At 38.3% G+C, this 25,173-nt stretch overlaps 2 protein-coding genes across 5 annotated transcripts in view; one reads left to right on the top strand and one right to left on the bottom strand.

Moving 5' to 3' along the window:
• The window catches only part of MALSU1 (mitochondrial assembly of ribosomal large subunit 1), a 64,857-nt gene that overhangs the window by 14,060 nt on the left and 25,624 nt on the right, over positions 1-25,173 (top strand). For 2 of the 4 annotated variants that reach the window (XM_017673632.3, XM_073238702.1), the window contains exons 3-5: positions 2,002-2,083; positions 3,395-3,574; positions 4,125-4,184. In XM_017673632.3, coding sequence (XP_017529121.3) covers positions 2,002-2,083; positions 3,395-3,574; positions 4,125-4,184 — 322 coding nt within the window. Of the gene's footprint in view, positions 1-2,001; positions 2,084-3,394; positions 3,600-4,124; positions 4,185-13,861; positions 14,075-25,173 lie in introns of those variants that run through there. The other 2 variants (XM_073238701.1, XM_017673634.2) reach the window with 2 other exon arrangements.
• Positions 6,085-25,173, bottom strand: part of IGF2BP3 (insulin like growth factor 2 mRNA binding protein 3) — a 194,936-nt gene continuing 175,847 nt past the window's right edge. Inside the window, exons 11-15 of the mRNA XM_037022344.2 lie at positions 13,005-13,121; positions 9,900-9,974; positions 7,352-7,483; positions 6,542-6,655; positions 6,085-6,312 (exon numbers count right to left, since the gene is read on the bottom strand). Coding sequence (XP_036878239.1) covers positions 6,214-6,312; positions 6,542-6,655; positions 7,352-7,483; positions 9,900-9,974; positions 13,005-13,121 — 537 coding nt within the window. The 3' untranslated portion in view covers positions 6,085-6,213. The remainder of the gene's footprint in view (positions 6,313-6,541; positions 6,656-7,351; positions 7,484-9,899; positions 9,975-13,004; positions 13,122-25,173) is intronic.

Below are 25,173 nucleotides of genomic sequence, written 5' to 3'. Positions count from 1 at the left end.
CTCTTCTCTCAAGTTTGGTGAACATCTTTATGTTCCTGATCTTAAAGAGGAAAAAAGTTTCTTTCATCATTGAGTATGATAATAGCTAGGGGCTTTTCATATATAGCCTTTATTATCTTGAGATAGTTTCTTTTTATTCTTAGTTTGTTGAGTGTTCTTATGAAAGGGTATTGAATTTTGTCAGATGCTTTTTCTGCATAAATTTCACATGATCCTGTGGTTTTTTTGTCCATTTTGTTATTGTGGCTTATTACATTGATTTTCATGTGAAACCATCCTTACATTCAATGGATAAATCCTGCTTGGTCATAATGTATAATTCTTTTAGTATGCTGTTGAATTTGGTTTGCTGTATTTTCTTGAGGCTATGTTGCATCAGTATTCATCAAGGATGTGGGTCTGTAGTTTTCTTGTGTCTCTGGCCTTGGTATCAGGGTGATAGTAGTCTTAGAAGGAGTTAAGTACTTAGTATTCCCTCCTCTTTGATTTTTTTGGGAAGAGTGGTAGAATTTGTGTTAACTTTTGTTTAAATTTTTGATAGAATTCACTAGTGAGGCTGTCTGGTTAGGATTTTTCTTTGTGGGGAGGTTCCCCCCCCCTTTTTTTTAATGAAATCTAATTGTGTTAGGAGCTTTCTGATTACTGATTGAGTCCCATCACTCTACTAAATTAAGTCTATTAGACTGTTTCACGATCCAAGCTTAGTAAGTTATGTATGTCTGGGAATTTGCTTCATCTAGTTTATCCAGTTTGTTGGTGTACAGTTGTTCATAATACTCATACTTTTTTATTTCCCTTTATGTGATATTCCCTTGTTTCTGATTTTAGCTATTTGCATCTTCTATTTTTCTCTTAGTCAATCTAGCTTTACCTTGGTTTTGATTTCAGCTAGCTTTAAGTTTCATTCATTGCCTGATTCTTTAAGGTATAATTTTAAGTTGTTGATTTGGAAACTTTTTTTTCATGTAAGCATTTTATTAACTATGAAATTCCCTCTTAGGACTGCTTTCCTGCATCCAGTAAGTTTTGGTGTTGTATTTTAATTTAATTGTTTTTAGATGTTTTCTGACTTTCCTGTGTTTGTTCAATTTCCACATATTTGTGGATTTGATTTTCTTGTTTATTTCTAGTTTCATTTCATTGTGATTAGAAAGTACTTGTTCTATGATTTGTCTTTTTAAATTTATTAAGCCTTGTTTTGTGGCGTAACATAGTATCTATCCTAGAGAATGTTTCATGTACAATTGAGAAAAATGTATACTCTGCTGTTGGGTGGAATGTTCTATTCATGTCTTTTAGGTCTGACTGGTCTGTACTGTTAAGTACTCTGTATCCTTTCTGATCTCTGTCACATTGTTCTATTCATTATTGAAAATGGGGTACTGAGTCTCCTGTATAGGGTTGCTGTTTATTTTGCCCTTAAATTCTGTCAATGTTCCATGTTTATAATTGTTACATCATCTTGCTTAGCTGCTCCTTTTATCATTATATAATATCTTTGTCACTTGTTAATAGTTTTGACTTCTGTCTGTTTTATTTGATGTTAAATCTGTCTGTTGAGAATAGACATGAGAGGTGTTAAAATTTCACTAACATTTTCATGTAGATGAGAGAAAATCAATAAACCTAAGGAGACCTAGCCTTGAAACAGGAAGGCAGTGTCTGCCACCTCTCAGAGTTAAGGGAAGTTAGAATGGAAAAGGGTGATGTAAGTGAGCATCATATGCTGAGTGAGCCTAAGCCTTTCTGCCTTAGACAACATTGGTGAATGAGTAGTGTGGCCCTGTCAAGGGTTTTTAGGCAGGAGGATTCAGAGAAGTGTAGGAGGTAGGATTAGGAGGGAAATGTTTTCTCTTAAGTTACTGATTACAGGGCAAAGCATAGCTAAAAGGAATGAGTAAGCTAGTTCTAAATTAAGACCAAAAAAAATGCCCTCAGACCCTCAGGGCAGAGATTTCCCTCATCCCCTTCACCTTTAATATATGACCTGGCTTTTTTCAGTACAAATACATGAAAAGTAAAAGTGAGCCTCATGTTAAGATCGAAGGGAAGGACACTGATGACTGGCTCTGTATGGATTTTGGTAAGTTATTTTAGCATACTTTACAGATAAATATGTGGTATTGCACTAATCTTGAACTGTTTTCTATTGCAAAAGGATTGAGATCAAATTGCTAAGTGTTTTTTCCATTAACAAATTTTAAGTTTTAATTATAACCCAGGTGGTCTTACTCACATGTGAAATCCTTACCTAACCTGATAATGTAACTAGCCACAGATGCCTGAAAGATGGTGAACAGGATGGAGAGATCCCTTAATGGTAGCATAAGGTGGCTTGGCATACATATAACCTTGTCTTTAAATAACTCAGATGAGGTAAAGGGCATTCTAGGCACAGGGGAAGACAAGATAGAGAACTGGAATTTTGAATAGAACTAGTGAATTTGGGTATTAATATATGCAGTTTCAAGTATTTCCCCACAAGATACTTACTAAACAGTAATAGTTAAGAACTGTGAAGGGTCTAAGATTTTATCTTCCTTGTAAGTTACTAAAAGTTGGCCAGTTTCATGGGTATTGGTAAAAGACTATTCCAAGGTTAGAGATGGACAGTTTATTACTCTGAGCAATGGCAGTATTTTTTGCACCAGGTTCCCCAAGCCCTCGTTTCTGTAGAGTGACACAGGGCTTGATGATACCTTCTCATACAGTTAGTTCTAAGAGAAAACCTGAGACTAGGGGATCATCTTCTATAAATGGGCAGGCAGCAGGCCTGCATTTACTCTGGTGGAAGACATTTTCTGCCAAGGCTGTTAAAGAGTTTCTCGGCTTCATCACTATGAACATTCTGGAGCCAGTAATCCTGGTGGGGGTGGGGAGAAACATCCTGTGAATTGTAGCATCTTACTATTCTCCCTTCTTCTCTATACCACCCAGTTGTGAAAATGTCCCTTATTGAGAACCACTGCTGTAAAGCAAACCTACCCCTTGTTCTGGAAGGAATGGTTATTTCTTTGTGAAACTATTAGCCACACAAATATCTTTGAAAAGATTGTCAAGAACAAAAGGCAGGCAGTACTTTGTTCCCAGGCTGTGTATAAATGATATCCATGGAGAATTGTCTCCCAAGTGAATCCTGACAGACCTCAACTTTAGTCACCTGGATAGTGTTCCATCACCAGCAATGTTACATCATGTACCTCCTGTATGATGTACTGAGAAAACCTCTGTGGTATTTTTGCTAGATGGTGGTCCACAGGTTCCCATGTAATGATAATCTGGGATTCATCTTTGAGAACCACTGCTCTGATTGTCACAGAGGTTTGTGTGACCATAAGGATAAAAGGAAATGAACTGCTTCATTTTCATTTTAACTCTTATCTGTTGTTGATAGGCAACATGGTGATTCACTTGATGCTTCCAGAAACCAGAGAAACCTATGAATTAGAGAAATTGTGGACCCTACGTTCTTATGATGACCAGTTAGCTCAGATAGCTCCTGAAACATTACCTGAAGACTTCATTCTTGGATTAGAAGATGACACTTCTTCCCTGACTCCAGTGGAGTTCAAATGTGAATAAATGCACTGCTTCAGTCATTTCAGATTTGTACTGAATCACTTCTCAAAGCATAGCTCCTAAACCCCACCTAGTTGGTTATGTCGTTGTGAATCTTTGGGTACTCTACAGATATGGAAACTGTGAGTCTTTACACCAAGAATCAGTACATTCAAACTAAAATTTTAATAATATGTATTTATTCCTGAGATCCCAGCAGGACTTCCTGAAGTAATTACACTGGCTTCGCTGGAGCTCTCTGCTCAGAGTGTGAAATGGTGTAAATCTTACTCTGTAGATATTTAAAAAAAAAACAAAAACTCCTAAGTATCCCCAGTGCTCCTAATAAAATCTGCAGTTCTTAGCTCATATGCAACAGTCTATATATCACAGTTCACAGTTAAGTGCTAGGCAATGGAGAAAATTTACTAGTAGATACTGATGGTACCTTGAGATTGACAAAGTATTACTAAAAATCTGGCCAACATTCATATTGATTTAAAAATCAGAAATACATACTACACACAGGCTGCACCTAATGATGAAAACCTTTATTCTGCATCAAGGTATCTGGAAAATGAAGCGGCATTTGGGGCACATTACAGATGAGGAATGGTCCATATTTGGTAAGTACAAAACTCAATTACAGAATTATTCCCTAGCTATTACCAGATACTCCATTACCAATGCTTAATTAAAAGTAAAACATGATTTGCCACACTAAATGGCTGTAAGTGAAATATATAGAATTTAAACCAGCAGATATAAATGCAGCACCATCTGTATGAAACAAATACAAATACTGGAAAAATCAAATACTGAGGAAGAGCTCTGGCCTTAAGCACATCTCACTTGAAAAATCCAACCAGAAAACCAGTCCTTTTTTTTTTAAGCAGTTCACTGTATGAAAAAAATAATTATGAATGCCAGGTGAATTCAGTGATAAAAAGGGCACTTTTGGGCTAACACTACAAAATAAACTGGTTTTTTGAAAACATTTAGGAAAACATTTCAAGTCATTTTCAAAATGTCTAATACGGTGATTTTCAGAAAAACTTACCCAGTCAGTGTAGAAATCCACCTTGAAATACAAATGAGGCAAAATGGGTTATTATATATATGCCCTGTTCAGATCAGTATAATACGATGACTGTGATCATTTACTAAACAAAAGCAACAAAATTTGAGAGTCGTATGGCCTTTGGAGACCATGCACACCCACATAATTGTACATACCAGGCTTTGTTACCAAATTAAGGAATAGACAAATGAGTTCAGTATCAAAGGGCAAATGTTTTATCACACTCATTCAAATTAATTATACTCCAAAAATTGTTTTCTTGTATTCTCTACCTTGACTTATTTTCAAATAACTGATGGCAGAGAATACAGAAATCCTACTGCATTTTATGTAATATTCTAGGTGGCTTTTCATTTTTCTTGATGTATCATTTAAAAATCTTCAAAATAGCTTAGTGAGGCTTATAACAATGCCTGGCACGTGGAGATGTAGCCTGTTATTGCTTTTAAACACTCACATTCACAAAGCATATCTTCTGGGGTCTGCTCAAAGCAGAGATCAAGTGGTCTGAAGTGTACTGGCAAACTCAGCATGCTAGATGACAGCTACAACTTGCTTTTTGCCAGTCAGTTTAAAGTCCACAGGGGCTGCATCTCTTCACGGATGCTTTTTCTTTAGGTAGTGATAGTCCAAAGCACAAAGCATTTCCATGCATTCAATCACATCGCTAAACAAATCAGAGCCATTTAAACTAGCCATTCCAAAACCTCCTGCAACCACTTTGCTCTGTTAGTACCATCGAAAACTTTCTCTACCATAAATGAAAAAATGGTATTGCTGCTCTCCAAATATAGGCACTGCTGCACATCACTGAACATTTATTGGTTTTTCCAACTAATATCTGTGTCAAAAGCCTCAAAAGACCTGAAATCAACTTTCCAGCTTTACTGTCACCAGCCAGAAGTAAAAATTTTTTCTCCATTATCTGCCTGTTAGCTAATTAAATTTTAACTTTATTTTTTTAAAAAACAGGTGGACTTTTATCTTTACAAAGTATATAAAATTTAAAAAAACAAAACAAAAACAATTTTGCTTCCATTGCATTACTGAGAATACCTGAGGTAGTTGAGTAAAAATGCACATTTAATACCCCTGCCAACACCATTCAGCACTTCCCTTAGGTTATCATGTTAGTGTTAGATAAAAATAAAATCAAGAACAGTTTTCTAAGCTAATGGCTTAACATTTAAGGTCCTGTAATCTATTCTGATCCAATTTTAACAGTTGGACATAGGAGCAATCTATATTTTATGAATTTAGTGAATGTATCATACAGCCAACTTCTGGCATTATGGGGGATTAAGAAAAATGAGAATAGTTGTTACACTGAGAATAACAACAAAAGGGAAGTGCAGAGCTCGTTTCTTTCCCTCCCCTCATTTTTTTTTTTTTTTTTAAAGCTGGGTGTCATACATTTCAGAGAGCATAAAGTATACATTCTCACAGAGACAGTTCAAAAGTTGCCTGGTCCTCAGAAACAACTGGCTAGGTAGAAACTTGTGCCTGTGATTCCGGATGGGGTTCGAGCGCCCGTCTGTCTTTGGTCTGGCGGCGGCCCCTGTGGCTGCCGAGCCTCACTTGCGCCGTGGCTGAGGGGGTCCGCCCTGCACACCTTTGTGCTGCTGGTGCTGCCTCACCTGAGTCAGAATTTCCTGAATTTTCCTCTGGGCAACCTACGAGAGGACAGAGCTTTGAAATTTCTACCTTTTAAAAATTAACTACGTTATTTTACTCTTCCATTTCAACTTGAGAAATTTATTTGAAGATTAAAGATACATACTAGTTTGCTAGTAAGTCTTTGAAATCACCAGCTAAAAGGGTGAGTAAGTGTTTAGCGCCAAACAATTTACACGAGATGGGGACACCCACAGAGAACTGCTTATCCCATCAGAGCCCACTTGCCTGGCACGCGTAAAAGTGACCAGTTATTTTGACAATCACTTGGTCATTCTCATCAGGTGTCTGGTCACGAGGGACAACAACTTCTGCACTTGACAAATTCTGGAGCTCATTCACCTGAGAGAGAAATAGGAATCATGTTAAGTCGAGGTGACTTCTTAAATCAACTATTTCCTGAGCACTTACTACATGCCAAACACTGAGCTGTGGCTTTACAAATTTCATCTAATCCAGCAATAATTCTGTCAGGTTATTAATACTGTCCCCATTTCAAGATAATTAAAACCAAGTCTTACCCAAAGAAACCACTTGCCCAAAGCTATACGTATAAGTGAATGGCAAAACCAGATTCAGACCCTGAAAGTCCGATTCCAAAGTGTATACTCTCTATCACTTCAAAATTGTAAATAGCTCTGAAAACAACTTAGAAGTTACAGATGTTAAAGACACTAGAAACCATTTGCCTTTTTCAGTTTCAGAGGTGTAAGGGTAGATGAATTTTTTTCAAATTTTCATGTCATTTTGTGATAAAATTTAATAAAGGTGGAGTTAATATGAACAGAAAAATGCTAAATGTTCCTTTATAACTATGAGCCGATCCTCTCACACAAAGTGGTCTGGAAGAGAGATGCATTGCTTTTACTAGCAGCTGACACCAGCACTCAGGAGGAACAAAAGGCAGTCTTCTGCAAACCTTGGCCCAGATGATCCTGCCTTTTATAAGTTAGCCAAAATTCAGGGACTTGGAACGCCTAAGTACCTTTCAATGCTTTCCCTTTCATACCACTGCACAGGTTTTGCTGAAGTACTTGCCGTTTTGCCTCCTTTTCCAATAACTCTGCCAGCAGCAAAGGATGGCACTCTGATGTGAGCTTCAAGTTTCACCTCTTCTTTAGGGCTAACAAAGTTTTCTTCTTTAATTTTTCCATAAATTCTTCCCTGAGCCTAGAGATGAAAACATATCCTGTCAGTGTCATTCATGTAAGCAGTGTCATGAAGGATGGCCCAGATCCACTGCAATAGCTCTTCACAGTGACACATCTGCCTTTGACAGGTTGTTGAATTGCGAGTAAGAGACGGAGACGTTAGGAAGCCCTAGAAAAGGGTGACAGTAACAACTACACGGCACAGATAGGGTCAGTTGAATGATTGATGAAATAAAAATAAGCCATATTCTTCTGACACAAACAGTGAAAGGTAATTAGTAGGCAGCCTAACAAAAAAGTTTTTGTGGGCAAGTGGCCATTTTCTCTCTATTGCTGAAAGGTTAAAACCTCTCCTGATGGCAGTAAGAAAGTAATTTGTAAAGGACTGGGAAAGAACTACAGAGCTAGCTATGGGAGGTTCACACACAAGAAGCCAAGCTTGTGTGTAAATAGGCCAGTGAGCGACCTGCTGGGAGCAATACTTTCTATTTAAACACATTTCATCTTAGTCAGGAGGTTTCTGGCTACAAAATCAAATTAACATACCTTCTGATATTTATAGTCAACACATCCTGTCACCTATGGCATAGAACTAGAAATTATACAGAAGAAAAACTCTCCTATTACATACAACCATTAATTTGCTCTGGTATATTACCAAAGGAAAAAGAAGTCAGAGTTGCTTTAATCTGACAAGCTGCCAGGCAAACCACAAAAACTAAAGTACCCAACACATCTTCACTGATGCAGAAATGATAAGCTAATTTTAGGGGATTACAGAAAAAAACATCCACTTGGTACTCTATCTTCCTTTCACCCTGAGTCTCAGGTCACAGGTATAGCATAGTCACAGGATAAATCCCAGGGACATACATCATCCAAAACAAGCTCCTGAATTCATAAAAAAAAGTATGGGTTAGGAATCTAAAATAAATGTTACTTAAGCATTATAGCTTTTCTTCATGTTCCACTGAAGACAGCTATACAATGTGAACACCGGAGGACACAGGAAATGGACTCTGAATTTCCCAGCATTACAGAATTGCCAGATAGTAACTCCATTTATAAAACAGTAAGAGCTCAGCACCAAAAGAAACATGCAATGACTAGTGTTTGCATTCATCTGTTAACATCTCAAACTGCAAGTTACTGACCCTATAGGTTTGGAATACCAACAATTTCCAACATTTCTGAGTTAAGATTTGAACAGCCTGGACCACAAGGCTGGTATGAGAGAGTAAATTTCACCTCAGTTTGAGCCTAGCCAACTGCTCAAACCCACGTCTTAAAGCATCTCCTCTTGTTTCCTGTTCATCCTGTAAATGAAGTGGAAAAAGCTTTGGATTTTTAGTGAAAAATGGCCCATAGAAAATGGAGATCAAAGAAAGCCAGTGTTACTAGCTACGTTTTAGAGCTAAGGGAACTAAGGTTGAAGTTAAAGTGTCCTGTTGAACAGCTGCTAAGTAGTAGAAACAAGACGTGGGGTTTTGGATAAAGTAGTTACATCAGAACAGTAGTTGCTTTTGTCTTGTGACAAGTCACCTGTACAAAGTGTTATGATAGAAATTATATCCTGAAAGGTATGTAACGAAATGTGAATCTGAGGATTTGGCAGGGTCTTAGATTTACCCAGAATCTGAACACAACACCAGCACATTTATATTGTGCTTCCAGTGTATCAGGCAGTATTCCGAGCACTTATATGCTTAAACCATAAAACCTTGTGGATGCTCTTATCCCCATGTTACAAGTGAGGAACTAACCAGAGAAAATTTAAGTAACTTGCCCAAGGTCACACAGCTGTTAAGTGCTGAAGCTGGGATTTGAGCCCTGCTATACCTGCGTGTACACTTCAGGACACAGCGAGAGGCATTCCAGTCCCAAAGGCCCCAAATCCCAATAAATACATGCAGTGGTTGGCACCAGGACAAATGCCAGAAGAGTTCCTACAGTTTTTGCCTCAAATTTGAAGGATTAGAGTGATCTGAGGAGAGACTGTGGACAAGGGCTAATAGAGTTTAACAGAGTTAGCAAAACAAGGTAAGAGGGAAAAAGGCATTTAATTTCAAGGTTTAACAGGCCTCTCAGGGACAAGAGGAAAAACTGGGACCAAGTTTTCCAAGGCCTATTCATTAGAAGGTTTGTAAAATTTCAGTCTAAGGTCTTAAATTTTGCATATGATAACAAAGCATGAAGCAAATTATGCTTTGAGAGAGGCCAGCAACCACTACAGAACTCTCAAACACAAAGGTTTCTGGTTTATTTTTGAGATGTAATTCTAACTGTTGTTCTCAGTTTCCATTCAGAGTTTCTTTTGACTGAGTATTAGATATATTCAAGGGGGAAGCCAGGTTACAGAGTTCCTGAAAAGAGGGCATGGACATTTCCCACATCCACCCATTTGGTACACTTGCACACAACTCTGGAGCACATACCTTGAACTGAGCCTCTGGTGGCCCCGTGATAATCACCATCCTCACTTTAGCATCTGGTGCTTCAGCTGGAGCGATCTGTAATGGACCCGTCAAGAGATTATGACACTTTCAGGTGCCACTGATAGAAATGTTACACAGACCAGCCTGGCATTTGCACATGACTTACTGAAATGGTAGAATGAAAGGCTTCTGGAAGTGATGGAGAGACCGTGGGTAACGCAGGTTCATGAATGGCTCCTGTCATAAACTGTGTACATAAGCTGGCCCTAATTTGAGGAGTCCACATGCAGTCTCCCAGCTAATCTTCACTATGTCCTAATCAGATTATTGTCTCTACTCTACAAAGGGGAAAACTGAAAGCTGGAGAAGTTGAGTTACCTGGCCCATGACCACACAGCTAGTAGAGATGGAGAAGGGAGAGCTGGGTCTGGCCCCACTGCCCATGTTATTAACCACTACACCAGTGGTGCTCAAAGTGTGGTTCCTGACCCACATGCATCAGAAACACACATTAGGGGATTCCCATGTGTGTAAGAAACTGCTGTGTTCACAAATTTAAAACTTAGTAAATCCCTCCATAGTACACTCATAGGTTAAGATACGACATAGACTAATGTTAACTTGGCAGGATGGTAAACTCAACTTCCTGGTTTGGGCAGAGTATAGGAAATCACATGAAACCCTGAACTGGGGAAACACTGCAGAGGTTGTTGAAGGGACAGGACACTAGCACTGCCTCTGTCATAGTAAGAAAGGATTTGGGGACCCAGCTGTCAGTTCTTAAGGAAAAAAAATTTGCTATATATTTTCTGTACAAGAAGCAAATTAATTCTTATTACTTAAAAATACATTATTACTATGTAAGAATAGAAGGAAAAAAATACAGTAAAAATGACCTCAAATTTTACCACTTAATATGATCACTATCAGTTCCTTACTTAGTTTACTATGCCTTTCTTTCCCCACACATCTACAACAGAATGTTTTTACTTTTTATGGGGTCATGCTTTCTCCCTCCCCTCTGTCACCCAGAGCCAAATTGATACTATTCCTACTTTATGCTTGGCACTAATTTTGAGTCTATAAAACAGGGAAATAATTACTTCCTTTTACTCCAAGCTCTTAGAATTATCCACAGGGAACCCCTGGAAAGAAGTTAACTATCACCTTTCCAACTAGTTTCCTTTTATAAAAACTACTTTTGTACTGGTACTGTACCGGTGACAGGGCTGGGGCTAAAGGACACTTGTACTGAGGTTAGGAGAAATTGCTCTCTCTCTCAAAGCCTGAAGAAAGCACATGCCCTTTGCCTTACCAAATCTCTTCTGTAGACCTATATTAAAGAATAAGGTTATACATAATAATTTGGCTGAAAGAACTCTGTCCATCATGGCATTATCTATGCAGGATAAATTAGGAACAATCTAAATGTCCAATAGTGAACACAAGTAATTATGGTCTGGTATTTCCAAATATATGCCTACTAAAAGTACATATATAGAAATTTAAATATATGTAAATCCAGCAAAGTGTTAAGGGTGGTGAATCTCCAGATTTATGTATGTTTCAGACTTTTAGGAAACATTTTAACCTCATTTAAAACCAGCAGGAAAACCAGAAAGAAAAGTAACCAAATGTCTAAACCAATTCTTATTCATGAAATGTTTGTTACAGTTTTTTCAAAACAGATCTACTAGGTTCTTTTTGCATGTGTCAAAGGTTTATTTTTTAACTCAATCAGGAAATTAAAATAGTAAAGTTGGTTCACTGCTTTATCTTTTACCACCTTTTCCTTTACCCATTTATTTTTGCTGCATTTCCTGTTTATGTATTGTTACCTTTTGCTACAAGAAAGCATATGAAAACTATTTGTGTGTGTGTGTGTGTGTTCTTCTTTTATTAATTATAAATGGTAAAACACTCGTTAACTCAGTCATATGACCACCATATTAAAAATAAAAACAGTTCCACCACTTCCAAAATGTACTCAGGCTGCCTCTCTGTATTCAACCCCTTCCCCAAAACCTAGCAACCAGGGATTTTCTTCCCCATCCCTATATTTCTGACTTTTCCAGAATTTTCATATGAATAATATCATATAATGAGTCCTTTTGTGTCTGACTTCCTTCTCTTAGCCTAATACCTGAGATTCATCCAACTTGTTCCATGTATCAATAGTTTGTTCCTTTTTATTGCTAACGTAGTATTTATGTACAGATGAACCACAGTTTATCCATTTGCCAGTTCACAAACATTTCCTTCCTCCCATTTTGGGACAGTTATAAATAAAGATGCTGTAAACATTTGAGTGAAGTTCTTTTGTGTACTCTATAGTCTTAAAAAATACAAATTTTTGTAGAAGTTTATAAAACACAACCAAAATAAAACCCCCAAGAGATGGATGTTTTTCTGAAGAAAGCAAGCCTCTGTCAACTTGCATATTCCTTAAAACAAAATGACCCATATATTTGATAACACTATTTCTCAGTATATCAAAATATGAATCTCCAGAAAACACATATCCATTTGGTGGATACCATTAGTTGTCCTCTGATATTTGTAACCCCACTTACCACGGTATTAAAATATTTAGCTGACCACATATGGACTACATTTCCCTGTTGTCCCTTCAGCTGTACCTGATCTTGTGATACAGTTTTGAGCAATGGAATGTAGACAGAAATATCCTCTTGTAGCCAACCGGCCTGCCCTTAGGAGATAGGTTCTTCATGATGTCGTCCTCTCCTACTGGCTGGACCACAGATCTGATAGCACACTGAACAGTGTCACTTGGTACTGTGAGGGACTGAGGCCATGCCTTGGGAAGATGAGCTAGAAGGAATCCAAGTCCAAGGACTTGGTGGGGCAGAACTACCCTTCCTAGTGTTGGATTGCTTACCTTCAGAATGCATTTTCTGGAGAGAGAATTACACTTACTTTATTTAAGCTACTGTTGTTTGGGATTTTCTATCACACCCCTATATAACCTCAGCACAGCACAGACTGCCATATTCAATTCAAATTGTAAGAGAGCAAGAAGACTCATGTTTTTGTGACGTACCTGTACTTAAAGCACCAGGAGAGCCATGGGGGGCAGAACAGTACCTTAATAGAAGCTCCAGCAAAGCGAGAAAGCTGTTTGATGTGCTGTCCCTGCTTGCCAATGATAGCGCCAACAGACAGTGCTGGGATAAACAGATGGACAGTCTCTGTTTCTGATTGCTGTTGGGAGAGATGGACAGGACATACATGCTTATTTGATACAAGTCAGGCTATTACTGTTGACACAGTGATGGATGCCTTCTCATATACTAAAAATACTAGGATAGTTTAGGAAAAACCACCACAGTAAATTGATATGTTTCATAACAGGTCAAGAAGTTATATATTCATCCTGAATATATTTAAAATGTGACTTTACACAGTTTTCTTAAACTTTGAATTAGTCACCATATTAGACTTAAAAGATGAAGTTTAAATAGAATAGAGGGATAAGATTGTGTTTAAAATTAATTCAGATCCACCATCACTATATTCAAGGTGGATTCAAGTAAATGAAATTCTGGGTTACGTATCAACAGATATGACCACATCCAAGCATACCTACTCTACACGTTATCCATGCAGGTTTTGCTTCTTAAACACGTACCTGGGGGAAGTATTCTCAAAGGGAAAAAACAATCTCATTACACATGACTGAATTGTGTCAAACCTTAATACTACCATTCAGTGCTTTCACAACCAAGCACAGGATAGGATTAGAACTAATTCACTTCAGTGGTAAAATGCCCTAACATTCTTTCTCATATAATTCTTCATTCATTCCATCTCTGCCTTTCCTTTGCACTTTACATGTGGATAAATGGGAAAACATTTTGAAGGCTAGCTCCTAAAAGGTTTTTCCTTTTGTGTAATCCTAAATGGATTTTATCTGTATGTTTTCCTCATCTTCCTCCCTCAAGCCTACTGTGCCCTTCCTGAACCTCCCTTCAAACATTCTTGCAAGGCTGAAGGACACACACTCAACAGATCAGTTTGCACTGACTGGGTTCCTAATAAGGCCAATTCCAGGTTGTAATATTACCAGAATGCAGCAGCAGTGCACATACTCATGCAGTGAACACTTCTTTACCTTCTAACAGTAAGAAATGCATGCTTCCTCTTACTATGCTGTTGGACAGTGACTGTAATGGGGTATGTGGTGGGGACTTGATAACGGGGGGAATCTAGTAATCACAATGTTGCTCATGTAATTGTATATTAATGATACCCAAATAAATAAATAAATAAATAAAATACATGCTTCCAAGGGTAAGTTAATTCTAAGAAATTTATTCCAATGAATATTTTAAAAGAATCTTTTCAGAGCAGTTTTAGGTTCACAAGAAAATTGAGGGTGGTACAGAGACCTATAGATGCCAAGAAATACTGTTAAGATGAGCCACACTGAATAGACCAAGAAAATCATAATAATCATAATATACATTTGTTTTTAAAAATCAGCATGTATAAACTAAGGTTTCCAGAGATGTTAAAAGACACTTTGCAAGAAATATAATACATGAAAATAAGTGTACATATGAACTACTTGGTAAGAAACACCTCACAGAATTCTTGAACTTTCTTTTATTCCTATTATATAGGATACTACATAAATTTCGTTCGCAGGTATTCATCATTCCTGTAATATGTGCATATATAGCCATAAAATGGCTGCAGTCTAATTTCTAGTTTTTTAAACTCTTTCCAAGTTCTTAAAAACTCCCAAAGGCATGCCAACAGCTTTGCTTTCAAGCATCTCAGGAGCTAGGGAAATCTTTTAGAATCTGATCATTTTAAGCAGTTCCTGAAAAATTAGTCAAAACAACAGCACTGGGCACATTCATTTTTACTAAATGTGAAAACAAGTTTCTGCTGCTTAATGTTGGTCCACCAAATGACATCACCACTATTCCTGTGCAAAATTACTAGTGGCATTAATGGCTCCATCTTCTCCCTGTGAGCCCAGAGCGGAGGCAGAGAACATGAAGCACTGACCACCACAGGTCTTGGGGAAATAGCAATGATGGATGGCAGAAGCCTACTAGAGATGAATCAGCCATTCCACTTGTCCCTCAACATACACTTAACAGAGGTCGGCTCCATAGGATGTGGTTTATACACACTATCTGGTAGAATTTGTTTTTTAAGACTTCAGTTTCCTTCCTCTGAAGCAAAGATTTTGTTCAACAAATTAGTAAAAACAGTCTAGAAATAACAAGAGGGCTGGGCTAGCTCTTCAAGTAAAAAGTGAACCTTCTGCCTATTTGCAAATTATAATAGGGACATGAGAAAAGGGAAATTGTATTAGACAAGGTAAAAATTATGACACAACAATGATAAATCTGAAAATGTCAAAAATTGGACTAGCAATTACCAAAATCAATCAGAAAAACTTACACTGACCAAAAGCTCTACAATCAATTAATCACCAAAATGAACTGTCAAACCCAATAGTTTTAATTCTTTCAAGCCAAATGTTTGGGAAGAATGACAAAACAATGAAAAGCAAAATCTGTTTCATGGGGTGTGGGGGAGTGGGGAGGAGACAGGTACTAAATAAGCCAAAAATAAATACACGGGAGCACAATACAAATATCATGTTCAAACTTGCTTTCTTAACAGCACAAAAAAACTTGGGTACCTTCCGTTGTCATTCCTATGTCCCCACCTCTTTCTAGTAACAGAGAATTCCTTTAAAGAGACACAACACATTTATCTCTTTGTTGTGTATTTGTGTCTGATTTCCAATTTTTAACTAATTGATGAAATCAAAATTTGTACAATTTGTACCCTTGTACACATCTATTGCATAAATTCTTAGAACTACTGAGTCAGATCTAAGAGGAATATAACTATGATTGGCAGAGGTATACAACAATGCTGTGGGGTAAGTCTGTGAGTTTCCTCTGTGAGGTGCTATGTGTTATTTCATTTACACCCCACAACTGATCCAACGGATGCAAATTGGCATTCCAAATTTAAGGGTGAAAAAAACTTAGCCAGAGAGATGAAGTCATTGGCACAATGTCAGATATTAACTGATGTTGGAGCTAGGATTGAAATCTGGGCTTTTCTATCTCCTAAATCATGTTCACACACAAAAAAGCAGTACATACTCTGCTTCCAACAGGTACAGATGTAATTTCAATTACACATAAAGCTGCTGAAGTTACTCTTTAAAAAATGCACAACAGAACTCTCATTCAAGGAGTGCTGCCCTCCCCTCTTCTATCTGCATGAGTCAAAAGAATTTTTTATTTTGAACAGGGATAACTAAAGACCAAGAATGATAAAATGGGCTCAAAAGGAATACATCATGGGGATGTAATGTACATGACAACTATAAATACTGCACTGCATATTTGAAAGTTGCCTTTTAAGAATACATCTTAAAAATATATGAAGAACTCACATGCCTCAACAACCAAAAAGCAAATAACCCATTAAAAAATGGGCAGAGGATTTCAACACTTTTTCAAAGAAGAAATTCAGATGGCCAACAGGCACATGAAAAGATGCTCCACATCGTTAATCATCAGAGAAATGCAAATTAAAACCACAATGAGATATCACCTCACACTAGTTAGGATGGCCAACATCCAAAAAGACAATAACAAATGCTGACAAGGATGTGGAGAAAGGAGAACCCTCCTACACTGTTGGTGGGAATGTCATGTAGTTCAACATTTGTGGAAAGTAGTATGGAGGTTCCTCAAAAAACTAAAAATAGAATACCATATGACCCAGGAATCCCACTCCTAGGAATTTACCCAAAGAATACAAGTTCTCAGATTCAGAAACACATATGCACCCCTATTACAATGGTCAAGATATGGAAGCAACCTAAGTGTCCATCAGTAGATGAATGGATAAAGAAGAGGTGGTACATATACACAATGGAATATTATGCAGCTATAAGAAAAACAAATCCTACCATCTGCACCAACATGCATGGAGCTGGAGGATATTATGCTCAGTGAAATAAGCCAGGTGGAGAAAGAAAAGTGCCAAATGATTTCCCTCATTTGTGGAGTATAACAACAAAGCAAAACTGAAGGAACAAAATAGCAGGAGAGTCACAGACTCTAAGTGACTAGCAGTTATCAAAGGGGAGGAGTGGAGGAGGGAGAAGAGGATTGAGGGGTATTGTGATTGACATACATGGTGTGGGGGGGATCACAGGGAAGACAGTGTAGCACAGAGAAGGCAAATAATGATTCTGTGGCATCTTACCACACTGATGGACAGTGACTGCAATGGGGTGGGGGTAGGGCATTTGATAATATGGATCAGTTGAAACCACAATGTTGGTCATGTGAAACCTTCCTAAGATTATACATCAATGATACCTTAATTTTGAAAAAAATCAAAGAAATAATTGCAAAAATTGTTAATAAAAAATACATCTTAAAAGTTCTCATCACAAGAGGAAAAAATCTGTATAATACGGTGATGGATGTCAACTAGACTTTCTTACTATGGTGATCATTCTGCAATACAGATTGATCCTTGAACAATGGGTTTGAACTGCGCAGGTCCACTTACATGTGGATTTTTTCAATAAATATATTAGAAAAATTTTTGGAGATCTGCCAACAATTTGAAAAACATTTTTTTTCTAGCTTTATCATAATATATTTATATAACATACAAGATATGTGTTAACTTTATGTTATCAGTAAGGCTTCTGGTCAACAGTAGCTATTAATAGCCAAGCTTTTGAAGAGCCAAAAGTTATACAACAGACTTTTCAACTACACAGGGTGCGGGCACCCCTAATCCCTGCATTGTTGAAGGGATCCACTGTGTACAAATACTGAATCATTGTGCTGTATACTTGGAACTAATATGTCACATGTCACTTAAAACTCAATTTAAAAAAACCCAAAAAGCCCCCAGATTAGATTAACTGAATCGCCAAGGGTGGTGGTGGGTTGGCAGGGAGAATGTGGCTCTACTGTAACAAGGATGAGGAGGATCTGTCGTCTTACATGCATACACCCATCATAAGCATACTTAGGATACTTTGTAACTTAAACCTAAGAACTTCAATGTTTCCATTATGAGAATAATATAACCACAGAAACGTTTTCAAGAAGAAAAATCTGTAATTCCTTCGTCTTTACCTGACAGTTATTTTGCTACATCTGAGGATGCTATTTTAAGATCTTCAGAATGTTTGCTTTCTATTTTTTCACTGATTTCTATAATACTGCAATCAAATCTTTAAACATAAATCCTATGCCTTTGTACAAATACTTCTAAGATTTTATGCTATGGAAATGCTGGATCAGAGCATGGACATTTAAAATTTGACAGATATTTCCAAATTCTCATACTAAGTAGTTTATCTTATGGGCAACAAAGGTTTTAAAGAGGAAATCAATTTACTTGGAACCATGCCTTTCACACCTATGAAAAATAAAAGCAATGCATGATTCCAGAACCCACCCCTAGTTTCCTACAATGAAAATCATCTAAATTCTATTCTTTCTAAGCCCTTATCTATAACCTCTACTACATGCCCCATATTTCCTGTAGAAGTTAACCTAGAATTCAACTCCAAAGAATATTCTTGATGAAAACCATTAGATTTTTCTCTGATCATTGGATTTCTTCAAAATCTGCATAAATAGATGTATTATATTTATTCCTTACAATTTGGCTTTTCTTTGGCATTCCCTGTGTTTCCCAGGATAACGTAAGACACTACTGGTCTTAATATAGTTCTCCAGCTGAATGAAGTCTCCCTTGTAGCTCTATAAGCATTCTTAGAACACACCCACCAGAAGAGGTTTTTGCCTTCCTACTCAACTCTTGCCTGTGGAGATTTGTGGTAAGGACCTGTCCTGCAGAGCTCGGCCAAGTCACTTCTGTTGCCATTCATCACTGAAGAACACCAAGTAAAATTATTTCCTTCTTCAGTATTTCCAAGTCATAAGAACAATGCAACTCTTGGCAAAGCACCATACCTTACAGCCTGCAATGTATCAGGCAATTACCAAATACCATTTATTCCAGAGGGATACTTTGAGCCTTTCTTATTTTAACAAGTAGATAGACCAACTAAATTAAAGCTAGTTGGCCATAACTAACTGACCTAAAACTGTGTTCAATGTTATATCTATTTTGTCATTCTAGTCTTTATATTAAAAACAGATACATTAATCTTAACCAGGTAAAGACAGGATCTAAGTATTTTTATCTGAGAACATCCATATCATGTTTTCCTAAATAGTACTTTTTTCTGGTGGAGGTGGCGTGGGGTCAGGGTCCGGCAGTGATAAAGACCTTTTTCAATGATCAAACTAAATCTAATGCATAACTCACCCAAATCTGGCACACTGTATTTTGCCATGACTATCATTATTTGTTTTTTTGGGTCTTGTTCCAGAAACATTTTGTGCTGCTTACAAAATACATATAATCTAGAAAGACAAAACAAAGGAAGTGAAGAAATAATATAGAGACCTGAACAAAAAAGATAAGACAAATCCAGAAATGTTGTTACTATACAAATTTGGCTCTAAGCTTCCTAGCAGCTAATTTTAAAAATTAGTTAATTATATAATTAATTAATAGGATGACTTACCATGTCTCTAATAGAAAAACTATACACTTGCTTAGTAAAAACTGCTCTTCATGGGCTGAGGATTTGAACAGACACTTCTCCAAAGAAGAAATTCAGATGGCCAACAGGCACATGAAAAGATGCTCCACATTGATAATTATCAGGGAAATGCAAATTAAAACCACAATGAGATATCACCTCACACCAGTTAGGATGGCCAACATCCAAAAGACAAGGAACAGCAAATGCTGGCAAGGATGTGGAGAAAAGGGGAACCCTCCTACACTGCTGATGGGCATGTAAATTAGTTCAACCACTGTGGAAAGCATGGAGGTTCCTCAAAAAACTACAAATACAAATACCATTTGACCCTGGAATCCCACTTCTTGGAATATACCCTAAGAAAACAGGAATATAGATTCAAAAAGACATTGCACCCCTATGTTTATCACAGCACTATTTACAATAGCCACGATACGGAAGCAACCCAAGTGTCCATCAGCAGGTGAATGGATAAAGATGTGGTACATATACACAATGGAATATTATTTAGCCATAAGAAGAAAACAAATCTTACCATTTGCAACAACATGGATGGAGCCAAAGGTTATTATGCTCAGTGAAATAAGCCAGGCAGAGAAAGACAAGTACCAAATGATTTCACCCATTTGTGGAGTTTAACAACAAAGCAAAACTGAAGGAAAAACAACAGCAGACTCACAGAACCCAAGAAAGGACTAGCAGTTACCAAAGGGAAGGGGTCGGAGAAGGTGGGTCAGGAGGGAGGGAGAAGGGGAATAAGGGGCATTAGATTAGCAACATAACATAGGGGAAGCATGGGGAAGGCAGTATAGCACAGAGAAGACAAGTAGTGACTCCATAGCATCTTATATTGTTAATGGACAGTGACTTCAATGGGGTGGTGGGGGGACTTGATAATATGGGTGAATGTTGTAATCACAATGTTCAGTGTGAAACCTTCAGAAGATTGTATATCAATGAAACCTTAGTAAAAAAAAATTTTTAAACCTGCTTTTCCTGGGACTGATTCAACAGAGCAACTTCTGAATGTCCTTGGAGGACTAACGGAACAGCCATCATCCTTAGAGCAAGTCTCAGAGCCTCACAAACACATTCTGATTGTCCTAGCTTAGATGACACTGAAGACCACTGGTATGAGAAGAGCTCAGATGCAAAACGATGTTTGCTGTAGCCTCCAAAGCTAAACAAAAAAAAGACCTTCCTGACACAGTGATGAAAAGCTATCAATGCTTTTGCTTGTTAACTTTGGGAGGTGAGGGTGGGGGAGGAGGTAACAAATACAATACAAAGGATAAATTTAAAAAGTGCGTGAAGTTTTGGAAAGGAATGCTGGTCAGCAGAAGTGAAAATGACCAGAAGAGAAAGAAGGGGCAAGGAGACACGAAGAATCGGTATGCGGACAATGACAACAGACGCAATGGGACCTATCAACTGTAAAAGCAGTGCCGATGCAAACTGGGCGGCCCAGGAGGTGGCGCCCTGGGCTGACAGGCAGCAACACATACTCCTGGCCAACAGTCTCTTAATAAAGGTTGACTCATTCAGGTATCAGAAGTGTGATGAGACATTTCAGAATACTGTCCCATTCCCTCTGCTCCCATTCCATCTCCTCCAAGCACCTCCCTGACCATAAATAACTTCAAAGAAATTGTCTTCGGAGACTGTAAGGCCCCTCACATAAATATCTTGTCTTCTTGACAATCACTGCACTGCTCTCTGGTACAAACCGTTCTTATATGGATTTTGCATAGTAAGCCATGACTCCAGAATTTGGACAGCCAGAAAGCAGATCAATTTAATTTTTACTTACAAAACTAAGAAGCCAGAATAGTGGTTTATGATAAGCCTCTTTTCTCTGTAAAGACTTAAATCTCTGAACCCAAGAATCCCATTCCTTGGAATTTACCCAAAGAATGCAACTTCTCATATTCAAAAAGACATATGCACCCCTATGTTTATAGCAGCACTATTTACCATAGCTAAGATAGGGAAGCAACCCAAGTGTCCATCAGCAGGTGAATGGATAAAGAAGATGTGGTACATATACACAATGGAATACTATTCAGCCATAAGAAAGAAACAAATCCTACCATTTGCAACAACATGGATGGAGCTAGAGGATACTATACTAAGTGAAATAAGCCAGAAGGAGAAAGACAAGTGCCAAATGATTTCCCTCAGTTGTGGAGTATAACAATGAAGCAAAACTGAAGGAACAAAACGGCAGCAGACTCACAGACTCCAAGAAAGGACTAGCGGTTACCAAAAAGGAAGGGTGGGTCGGGAGGGAGGGAGAAGGGGATAGAGGGGTATTATGTTTGGCACACACGGTGGGGGGTGGGGATTATGGGGAAGACAGTGTAACACAGAAAAGACAAGTCATGACTGTGGCATCTTACTACACTGATGGACAGTGACTGCAGTGGGGTATGGGGACGACTTGATAATATGGGTAAATGTAGTAACCACATTGTTTTTTCATGTGAAACCTTCATAAGAGTGTACATCAATAATACCTTAATAAAACAAACAAAAAAAGATTTAAATCTCCAGCATTACCCTTTCTTGTTATGTATTATTTGCATTTAAGGGAATGTTCAGCTACATGACCCTGAAACCTTCCTACACCTTCAGAAGTGAGGAACAGTTAAAGAACACAGGCTGCTTCCCAGTGGACTTCTGCCAAATGCCTATCAGCAAAACTTCCTTTGGACTTCTTGGCAGACTCTGCTACAGCTTAAAATAAGAGAAGAACAAAGCTACTCAACTAAAGTTTGCATAACTGTTGAAGTCTGCCAATGAGTAATTCCTAATCATCTATCACGAGGAGTTCCAAGAAGGAGCAAACAGTAAGGTTAGCTGTGTTTACTTTGTGGGGAACAGAACCTAAGACATCACAAAGGCATGGAGACATGAGTTCCAGCCAACAAGACCAGCCTCCAGGAACCTAAAGGATGCCAGTGTTTTTCTTTGACTTGTAAAATAGATACTCCTAGGGTTTTTTTTTCTTTTGCTTTAATAGAGTTTGGTCTGGAACTAGAATTAAGTTTACTCAACTCCATGACCTGAACAGAAAGCCTTAAAAAAAAAAAAAAGAAAATTTCTCTCCTTAACTAAGTAACCAGGGCCTCTTAAGAGGTAATAAATGTATGCAATGAGTTATTTACTTTGAAATTGTTACTAACAAAAGAGCTGCACCCACATAAGAAACCCTAAGGAGTAAGACTAAGAGACTGCAGTCATCTGATCTAAAAATTCCTTCTGACACATAAAATATTTTGTTTCTTAAAGAGCACCTTACACAGGCTAAGACAGAAGCAAGTGTTCACCTTTCCTGCCTACTCCATAAGCAGAAAGTTAGCAGTTTTAAGATTACACTACTCTTCTGGAAACTTCTGGGAGGACTCCAAAAACACTATCAAAATTATGAAGACAACGGCACTTGGACCAACTTCTGCCAATCCAAACACAAGCAGCCAAGACCAACTAGGGATGGTGTGCGCTATGCCAATTCCAGCTCTTGCTCTGTTCGCTAGCTGCCAATTGCTTTTTTCCTACTGTTGGAGCATTTCTGAAAGAAGAGTTTCTCGTCATTTAGAAACTCGAAGTTCGCCAATTAAGTATTGCCTGAGCCAGCTGCTAGGCAGAAACTAGAGACTTTTTTGTCTGTTGGAAGAACCAACGCTTTGGCTCTACTGGAAAAATCCACCTGGCAGGTACCAGGAAGAAGAGTATGTTGTGGGGGGAAGAGTGGGCAAAATGCTGGAATGGAATAGAGGCAAGGGATTTATCTAAAGACAAGATGCCTTAGTTTTACTTATGTTACAAGGCAGAAGTGAAAACATGAGTAGAAAAATAAGACAACTCTAGAAGAAGCTGTACATAAAATAGATTCTTGGAAACATCTAGTCATCAAAAGCTACTCCTTGCCAGGAAAATATACATTGAAAGTAAAAGCAGAGATTCACTGCTAACCTACAGGGAACCAGCAATAGAGACGACCCGAGTGAGTGACCAGACTCCTGCGAGGGTCCAAGGAGCAGCGACCGTCTCAGCAGCAGCTGTGGGGTATTGTTCACGCTGAGAGCAAATACCTGCCAGCCTTTAATTCTCTAACCCAGTTTTTAAGTAAATGTCGTCACAGACCTTCACAGACCTACAATACTAGGTTCCTCAGCAAGAAGAAAAGTGGAGCCAAGGGGAACAGAAAGAAATGTAAGAAGCAATGGCAAGCAAAAAAATGGATACATCTTTGGCCAATGTAATTATTGCCTTTAAAAACAATACTTAATTTGGGTTTCAAAGAGTGGTCACACTAGATACCCTTAACAGTATCAGGGATTTGGGTTTTAGAAAGAGAGCAAAGAGATAATAGACAGTGAAGGCAAAGCTAGTCCAACTAAATACTCCCCCACCTCTACTCCGCAAGAAGTTGCATACATAGAATTTGATTGGTATCAAGAAACACAATACAATTCTTTGAAAACTGTGTTTTCTCTTTCTTACATGAAAATTAATGTACAGGAGTGGACTCTGGAACACAGAAGGTTCTCCTACAGAATTAACTCATTCTCCTGGGCTTCCACCCACCAGCCCCTCAGAGAGAACTTAAAAGCTTACTTCCTCCCTCCGGGGCTCTGAGAGATCCCCTTAACAGGTACTACAGCTAAGCCCAGTAGGACAGAGTCAAATAGCGGCCCCAACATCTATTCATCTATTAAGTTATGGACCTCTTCCCAGCCTCTCCTGCAGGTATTTGTGGCCAGGGGTTAGGTTCTGACAAACACCATGCCAGTGGAAGTGTGAAAAGCTATCCTCAGGCAGTTTCCTTATATGAGGCGGATGCCAATTTTTGATCCTTCATCCTTCTTGCTGGCTGGAGTGAAACTGTGTCTGGAGCTTGAGCAGGCACCCTGGGCCAGGAGGCGTAGTGGCACGCTAAGCCTACAGCAGCGTGCCAGTCCTAAACAATACGGCAGAACTTTACCTGTATTGGATTATCTACCCACCAACCTTTCTCATGAAAAAGGAAAATTCATTTAAACAAACATTTCCGCCTATAGCACAAAGCCAAAGCTAATCCTGATACACACAGCATGCCAAAATATATTTAGAAGCATGAGAACAGACAAATGGCAGCATCCCACAGACATTTTTGGCCTGATAGTTGCCTATGGGTTGAAATGACAGGTGGTCCAGAGAAAAAGGGGTGAGTTTTCCACCGCACTTTAGAGCACTGAAGCTAAGCAGAGGCACGCACATGAGTGCTGCATATATGCTCATCCCAAATATTGTCTCCCATGCATTTTTCCCCCCAACATTTAAGTCCACCCTCCATAGAATACTAAACATTCCTTGCCTAATTGTAGTTCCTGACAATGAGTAACAAAAAGTGACCTTTACAAAACCACAAGTTTCTGGGCTTGCATCTGCTCCCAGAGGGAGATTTTTGATTCATATAAGTTCAAGGTGGGGCACAGATTACTGATCAGTTAAACAGAGCAGCTGTTGTTAACCTTGGCTACACACTGGACCCAGCTAGAGACCTTTACAGAATAATGATGCCTGGTTTTCTCCTGCACCCCCTACCTCAGGGGTCTGGGTGATTTTTTATAAATA

The sequence above is a fragment of the Manis javanica genome, chromosome 6, assembly GCF_040802235.1.
Source record: "Manis javanica isolate MJ-LG chromosome 6, MJ_LKY, whole genome shotgun sequence".
Lineage (NCBI taxonomy): Eukaryota > Metazoa > Chordata > Mammalia > Pholidota > Manidae > Manis > Manis javanica.
The sequence above is the reverse complement of the archived record's forward strand: the minus strand, read 5'-3'. Positions and strand labels throughout refer to the sequence as shown.